The 9,194-nt window shown below is 26.0% G+C and overlaps 1 protein-coding gene across 1 annotated transcript; it reads right to left on the bottom strand.

Moving 5' to 3' along the window:
* Positions 1-1,788: 1,788 nt before the first annotated feature.
* On the bottom strand, positions 1,789-5,550 carry LOC120090688 (GDSL-like Lipase/Acylhydrolase superfamily protein). The gene is made up of 5 exons (XM_039048407.2): positions 5,209-5,550; positions 4,938-5,123; positions 4,072-4,238; positions 3,234-3,504; positions 1,789-2,188 (listed from the first exon to the last, which is right to left on the bottom strand). Exons 1-5 carry the CDS (start codon positions 5,480-5,482, stop codon positions 1,953-1,955), a joined length of 1,134 nt encoding a protein of 377 aa, XP_038904335.1. The 5' UTR covers positions 5,483-5,550; the 3' UTR covers positions 1,789-1,952.
* Positions 5,551-9,194: the final 3,644 nt, after the last annotated feature.

The following is a 9,194-nucleotide window of genomic DNA, read 5'->3' as shown; positions in this document are numbered from 1 at the left end:
GAAATAATTTTAAAAAATAAAATACTGATTATTTAATCATGGCCATCTAATTATAACTAATTTATTAGGAAAAACATAATATCTTGATATAAATACTTTTAGAAGTAAAAAAAACACAATTTTCGAAATAAAATCAACAGCTATTTGATTTAATAAGATAATATTATTTACATTATTTAAAAATAACAGTTTTATAACATGCTAAAACAAAAATCATGTATATAGGAGAAAAAAGATTCCTCTCGATCTATAGTTCATGCACTACTAAAAAAAATAATAATGCTAATTCAATTCTTGTTCTCGTTAAAATGGCCAACGAAAAATAGTGGATGAAAGAAAAAAAAATATATTATAGATTTATTTGAAACAAAGACTATCCTAAAATTATAATAACCACATCTTTTTACCGTAAATACTATTTTGTATTCCACGATTAGCTACAGTAACACTATTTTAAAACTCTTATTTACTACGGTATTTACTATTTATTACAGTGTTTACTATTTTATATTCATCATTTTTTTATTCTTTACTTGAATGTTTACAATTTCTTTCCCAAACTAAAATAATTTACATCTCAAACACATATTATTGTAATCTAAACTAATATAATCTCCACCACGAACACAAATTATTATAATCCAACTATAATAACCTAAGACTATATTAACCAACTCCTTGTCCCAAACGCCCCCAAATTTTTAAATATGAGATATGATATGGATCAATAATTATGAATTTAATATTTTTGATATATGACTAACTAAATATGAATCTCTAGGAAAGTCCTAAAAGATGTTGGTCTCACTCTCATGTAATAATCAATGAAAATTATATTGAGTACCCATTATGGGTTATGGTTATAGATTTAGGAGTGAGATTTACATTTTTTTCAAGTATAATTATGGAGATGGATAATTGAATTTTTGACGTTCAGAAACAATACATTAATATCATTAAGTTAAGTTTACTTGAGTAGAAATGTACCTGATGAATATAGTAAACATGAGCCCAATAGAATAGGTACCCAAAAGTTTCTAAACTATAATGAGCAAATCTCTAGAGAATGTTTGATTTTGACTTGTCATTTGAGTTCAATCATGATGCATTGAAGATAGCATAGTAGTACTTTGAATATGCTCTAGGGATCTGAGAAAATATTTTTCTTTTCAAAATTTAAAATGCAAATTTGTAATTATTATTTCAAAGTGAAATGATTATAAATTTGTGGTTTCATATTTTTCTTCAAAAAATTGTGGAGGGTTTACATCATATCTACTCATAAAAAGCTTTATGTCAAAATACAAATTTTTATTTTTGATAAGAAAGGATCATAAACTGATCAAGAAAAAAGAAATAAATAATTTTAAAAATTATATCAATTTAAATTCTAAATTTTGAACCAATTTATACATTGTTGTTGTTATTTTTTACTTGATTGTATCTAAAATCAACCCAAAATCATCTTAGATAGTTTAAATTTTATGTGATATATATATGTTTTTCTGGGCCTCAATTTCTATAAGAACATAAATCTAGATAAATATTTTGAAAACGTTAATTTCTTATATTTTGTTAGTCTGTTTTTTTTTTCTTTTTTTAATCTGTTCTTACCAAAAAAATAATAATAACCATATGCCATTTAAAATTTTATATTTAATAAATCAATTAGTTAAAAAAAAGTCAATTAGACGCATAATTAAAAACTTTCAAAGTATCATCCAACACTTCTTAAAACATCAATATGAAAGTTCCAATGAGTAAAGGTAAAATTCAACATATTAAACATAAACAAAATCAAAAGCGTAAAAATGTATTAATAACTCATACAAATTTAAAAGTTAAAGGACTAAACATGTGAATCAACACAAAGAAAGTAAATATAACGAACATGAAAATAAATGAAATAAAAAATGTTTAATAGAAGAGGAAGAGATGAAAATGAGAAAAATCTAAAATAGGGAAAATTGGTGAAGTGTAAGGTTAGGAGTAGAGAAATGGGAAGATAGAATAGAAGAAGCCACAAGATGATTAGCAGCCTCAGTGTAATGAACTCCATCCCAAATTATAGATTTTGAAGGGTTTGAACATATAGAATAACCAGGTTGCCCACATGTTGCTTTTACATTGTAATTGTTTGGTGGCCCTCCATACCCACAACATGCCATCAATGGATCATTCTCCAACCCTTCATTTCCACAAACAAAAACATATAAATTTACTTCTCCACATTTCAAAAATATTTATAACTTTTAATTTTATGTCCAATAGGTCACTCTCACATTTATATTCACAAATAGGTTGTTGACAACCTATATTTGACATTTCAGCTATCAACACAAAATTAAAAGTCTATATGTCTCATACATGAGATACAAAATTTAACTTTACGTCTTATAGATTCGTGTAAATATGCCAGAGACCTTCTATTAGGACACAAAATTGAGCATCAGGGACTTATTTTGACATTTGAATTTTTTTAGTTTTGAGAATTATTATTATAAATACTTTGTTTATATCATATCAATTATGTTCCTAGACTAAATTTGTAATGATTTCTAAGCTAATCTTATTCTCAAACACAATTTCAAGACTGACAAAAGGTTCTCTATATTGAGTCTAATTCTATATATATTATCTTAAATGATAAAACTGTTGAAAATATTTATAAGTAATAGCAAAATATCACAGTTTATCTGTAATAGATCGCGATAGACTACTATTTGTATCTATCATGACACAGATGACAGTCTATCGTGTTCTATCGCAGTCTATCATAGATAAACAGTGAAATTTTACTATATTTATAAATATTTTGATTCATTTTTCTATATTTGAAAACAACATCTATCTATCTATCTATCTATCTATATATATATATATATATATATATATTTCTTTTAAGTCTATGTAACGGGAGCAGTGAGTTTGAAATCTATTCATATAAAGGAGATCAAACCCTATTATTTTTTTCCCCTTTTTTACTTTTAAACTCTTATCTTATAGGATAGTAAATTTGACAAGACCATTATTCTTTTTTTCTTTTTTTCTTTTTTTTTTTTTTTTTTTTTTTTTTTTTTTTGATAATATACAGTCAACAAGCTATGATTTGTTCTGGGTAGCAGTACATAAAGTTATAAACTTTTTTTTCTTTGCATATTCTATGTGTGTATATATGTCACATGGTATTGTACAATTTGTAGATATATAAAAATGAAATAAAGAAATCATACCATATGTTTTGGGATGGGCGAAGAGGTTATATTTGATGGTATATATATCAACATAGACAATGATAGCGTCCTTAAACTGAGATCGTAACTCTTTGCACACATTTTTGAGGCCTTTATTGAAGGATTTAGCAACTTGATTGTGAACCCTAAGGCAGCCAATTTGGTCAACATCCTTGCGGCTGTGGGGATGCAATGCCAACTCTTTCGGAGAACAACCTAATGGTCCTGTGTTGTGTATCCAAAATTTTCTCCCTCCATTTGCATATAAATTCTATATACAATTTAAATCACATAAAAATAATAAAAATTGAGAATCTCACACCTCGAAATCAAGTACAAAGATATGTATCGATTACGCAAAATATAAAAACGAAGAAGGTCGAAATAACAAAACTTCCACATGGACATGGAAACCTCTATTGTCTATTTTTTTCCGAAATTAATTATACTTTTAATCTTTAAGATTTAGTCAACATTTTATTTTTCCCTACGTTCCTATGATCAACTACGCCAAATATTTTTTACTAACCAACGGGCGAGAAACTATTTAAAAATGTATTTAACTAAGAATTCAAAATATATATTTTTAATATAGGAACATGATCATCATAAGAAAACTATCACTATTTGTCTGTCATTAAACAATCTTACTCATCTCTATAGATTAAAATACTTCACATGATCCGACAAAAGATTCCTTGTCATTAAGTTATATATATATATATATATATATAGATATAATTCAAAGGAGAGAAGGCAAATTAATGTAATATTAATTATTGTAGGAATGTTGATAATTAGGAAGAGGGGGAACGAGGAAGAAGCTTCATATTAAAACCTGAATGGCCAGCTTGATCTGTGCAAGAAAAGAAGGGATTTTTTGGGCAACTGGTTCATAGGTTAAATTTGATGCATAAAGGGCAACTAATAGATCATTCTGCCCAATGTCAATCATGTATATTCCTTTCTTAAAACCTTCTTCATCCATCATCTTCTCTATTTTACCTGCCATTAAAATTTAGGGTTCTCTTTTATTTAGTTTTCAAAGCAAATTCATCTCTTCCAAAATGGAAAGAACTCAAAAAACATTTTATCAATTACCCAACAACTCAAACCCATCTGGATTAGATTGAATTATAAGCTTCTGTCAGTTGGTTTTGGTTCAAATGTGTTAGAAAAATAATTTAGGTGATTTAAAAAAAAAATGTTTGTTTTTTCACCACTTTTCATAATAGTTTTTATCTTCTCAATTCTTAGTCAAAACTTAAAACTACAAATATTTTTTTAAAAAAATTGTCAAAAAGTAAATAATAAAACAAAAGATATACCTATAAATAAAAAAGTAAGGTCTCATTTGAAAACCATTTAGTTTTTTATTTTTAAAAATTAAGTTTATTACTTTTCAATTTTTAACGACTGTTTCTACATTTCTTAAGTAAAAGAGTTGAGTTCTTAGCTAAATTCTAAAAATAATAATAATAATAAATTTTTTTAATTAATTTTTAAAACTTCACTTGGTTTCTTAAAATATTTGTAAAAAAATAGATAATAAAGCAAGAAATTTGAGTTGGAAAGAGTGTCTATAGGTTTAATTTTCAAAAACTAAAATTAAAAAATCAAATAGTTATCAAATGAGATCTAAAATTGGTATCAAATCGAGGCTAAATTATTCAATTAATTAAAAAAAATGAAAAGAAAACATACCTAATGATTGAAGTTGAAGAGAACGGTTTTTGAAGTGAATGAATTGACGAACTTGAACATAAAGAGAAAAAGGAACAAACTGTGGAAGTGTAGTTGCTCCACTCACTGCAAAGTTCACTCCACTTGTAAAATTTGGAGCTAAAGCCTCCAAATATGGACTCAAATAGCTCAATTTCAAGTCTTCACCTAAAAACCAAAACATATCAAGCTTTTCACTTCCTAATCTCAAACCAAACATATACAATATATATAAACCCCTACTAGAACTCACAGAAGAAGTCAATTATTAATCGGCCATCACCGAGCCGCCCGGTACCGCTGTGGAAGAAAGTAATGCCGTTGGGGAGGCCGATCGGGAGTCCAGCCCCAGCAAGAACGCCACCAGTATCGGAGTTCGAGTCGCCGAAGTTGATCAAAGTTGGTGATGTAGGGCTGCAGCTTGTTGCTGGAATGAATATGGCAAGAGAAATGGCACAAACCCAGAAAGGGATCTTCTTGGGATCAAACAATAATGTTGTTGTTCTTGATCTTGATTTGGTCATCATCTCTTTTTTTCTTTTCTTTTTACAGAAATTGATTTGGAGGTTGCTTTGTAACTCTCCACACCCATTGTTTTATTGTAATTTTTAAAATCAGAAGAGAGAGTTTAGAGTTTAACCCAAGTTGTTAATAAATTAATGTTTTATGTTGGCAGATGTTGACTTTTGGTCGGGTTTGATTCACCCTAACCACTTTTTTATTTCATGGTTGACTTAATTTGGACACTCTGAACATTTCTTATTAGAATACAATAGGACAGTAGTATGTTTTAGCTCTAACTCTTTAAGACAAGACGTTTATATGAAGAAATTAGAGGTTGGAATCTCTACTATTTCGATTTCACATGTTATTCAACGTTTTCTTTTTCTTTTTCTTTACAAAACATGTTGAATAATAATTCTGAATATGATATTATTATTAATTTTCTTTCACTTTAAGCATGCATATCAATTTGTAGGATTTAATAAGCACAGGAGAAAAAAAAATAGCACTAGAATTGTCCAAAAATACCATACAATATGTTGACTTGTATGTCTGACTCGAGCATAGCTCACTGATTTCTATTTGAAATTGGGTTGGTCCAAGATATGTTCTTCAAGCCCAAAGTAGTCCATGTGTCGTTTCTCCAGCTTATCTGTGACATCATAACCTCTTAAATATGAAAAATATAAAATGAAAAATAATAGAAAATCGACACAAATTACATTGTTTACTAATAGTGTGTTAATTATATCTACGGTGGAAAGAAGAAAAACGATTTACTCTTAAAGAGAATAATTCAAATTATAAATCAGAGACGACTTTAGGTTTAGAGAATTTATATAGCGCATTCTTCTAAATCTTAGGTCAAAATCATAAATAATATGAATAACATAAATACTAATACAATTACATGGCTATTTATTGCCTTACAATAAAATCCGACAATTAACTAATAAATTCTAAAATAATAATTAATCTAAATTATATACTAATTATCATATGATTCTTCGTCTCATATTAACAAAAATACTCATTTTTCTTTTATATAATTTTTCGCATCATATTAATTAAAATATACTATTATATATATATATAATTCTCCCATCAATCATCACAAACTAAGCTACAAAGAATAGAAAGGGCAGCGTATTACATAAATGATAAATTACAAATACACTCAAAGGGGGTGTGGATCATCTGGTGTGAGAGAGAGAGGGAAGGATTGATTTTTAAAATATTTTTGCTAAAGTAAAAAATATTCTTTGACGTTAGTTTTGAATAAAATCATTAGGGTCGTTTGATTTAAGATTTTATAGATGTTTAAGAATAGAATGTTAGTGAAATATGATGTCTGGTGCATGGAAAATGCTATTAGAATTTTATGAAAAAAAATTATCTTTATATTTAATTTATGAAATTAAGCATGACATTAATAATTAAAGTTAACCAATTAATTAATTAATTAATTAATTAAACAATAAATATCATTTAATATATTGATTAAAATAATTAAGAATCAATTCAATTTTAATTACAAATATTTGAAAGTTGAGTAATTAATAATTTAAATTAACCAATTAATATATTAATGAGTGTCATATTAATTATAATTTAATACTTAATCATTTTTATAATTAATTAACTCTAATATTAGTAATTTGAATTTGAATTAAATAATATAAGAAAATATATTTTAATAGACAATATATTATGTAAAAAGTGAAAAATGATATATTTATAAATAATACTAAAAATAAGATTTATAAATATGATAGGTTAATAATAAATAAATTAATAAAAAATTAATCACAATATTTGTGTTTGGATCGTTGATTATTTTCAACAAATTTATGCAATTACGAAGTATTGAAATAAACCAAATTTCATTTTCAATAATTAATTTATAATAGTTAATATTAAATAATTAGTCATTGGTTAATTTATTATTAGGAAGTCAATATTCGAAAATAATTTTAAATAATATAATATAATTTAATATTCATTAATAGAAGTAAAAACCAGAAAAATATAATGATCAGAATCGAAGGAAATAAAAAAGAAAAGAAAATTTAAAAAAATGGAAAAGATGTTAGTTACAAAATAATAATAAAAAAATAAAATAAAATAAGAAGCGAGGGTAATAAGGATACTCGGGAAAATGATATTCCTAGGAAATTCAACCAAAACCATCAAACAAATGTGGGCTTCAAATGCCCAAGCCTGTCCCCAATGGGTTATTAATATTTTGTTTTCAAAAATACCTTATGAACTTTTTGAATTTTCCGAAGTAAAGAAGAAAAAAAAACTTTTTTTTTTTCAAAAATACCTTCTGAACTTTCCGAAGTAATGAAGAAAAAAAAAATCTTAAACCTATTAAAAAAAATTAATAAATAATCTTACTATTAATATAGGAAAAGAAACCACCAATATATCGCTGCAAAAGTAACTAATTTTTTTTTTAAAAAAAAAATTAAAAAATACTCCTACCATTACTACAGTGATCAATTTGTTAAAAGTTTTCTTGAATTCGAAAATGATTGATTTTAAAACAAATTATATTAATATCCTCATTTTTTTTCATATAAATACTTTCATTTTTCTTCTATTTCAAGTTTTCTGAAAAATAATCATTTTTTATATTCTTGAATTTTTTAATTTACTTTCCTTTATGTCAACTTTTTTTTTTTAATTGTCACTTGTCCTTTCCTGTCTATTATCCGAAATAGTCATTTGTGTATTTATTTTTTTAATTTTAAGGAACTTATGAAAGTTCAAAAGTATTTTTTACACACACCACTAATCGTTTTCATTCAAAACTAATGGTAAGATATTTTTAAAAACTATTTTTGGAAGTTTTAAGAGTACTTTTAAAACTTCTAAAAGTATGGGTATTCCAATGACTCGACAATTCGAACAACCTCGATTACCCAATCTAAATTATAAGAGTTGGATTGAGTTAGTTTAAAATTTGAGTTGACTTGGGTTGGGTTATTATTATTATTATTATTTTCGAGTTGATGGCTGCAATTTTTCAAATTTGGGTTGACCCAACCTAACTCAAATTATTAAGTACAAAGTTTAGCGATATTTTGTATAATTTAGCCAATATTTTTTATGCTTACCACATCATCTCAAGTATTGTAAACACAAATCTTTTTGCCACATCAATGACATAACAAGGACATGTTTATTAAAATAAAAAATTTTAAAATATATATAGTTTTATAGCAGAAGAAAATTCAAAGTAAATGAGTTTATACATTCATATGCTTAAAAATTAGTTTGATGTGTTTCACACTCAAAATTTATTATTATTGGCATATATGTCTTTTTGGTCTACAAAACAAGTGTTCTATGGGAAAATTTTCTAGTACTACAGTAGTATAGAAAATTTTCATACTACATTCATTGCTTACCACAAAAGTTACATTCAAGAATTGAGTATGTACTATGGTAGTACCTGAATTTTTCCCATGTTCTATGCATGTCTAACTCATAATTTATTGTACTAACAAGTATTTGTTTTTTATCCAACAAGTGTTGGAGCATCCAAGTGTCTGGCACACTAGTCAAACTAAAGTGATTGAGCTTTTTATGTGACGACTAAAAGTTTCATTAGGTTAGGAACTAAAAGAGAGCATTATTGAGACTTCAAGCACAAAAATATACGATATGAAAGTCAAAACTACAAAGATATTTCTTATAAATAACATATTTTCTGCTTAGGACAAACTT

Source organism: Benincasa hispida, chromosome 11 (genome assembly GCF_027475165.1).
Source record: "Benincasa hispida cultivar pf3 chromosome 11, pf3_genome.v1.1, whole genome shotgun sequence".
In the NCBI taxonomy this organism is placed as follows: Eukaryota; Viridiplantae; Streptophyta; class Magnoliopsida; order Cucurbitales; family Cucurbitaceae; genus Benincasa; species Benincasa hispida.
This window is presented reverse-complemented; position numbering and strand designations above follow the sequence as displayed.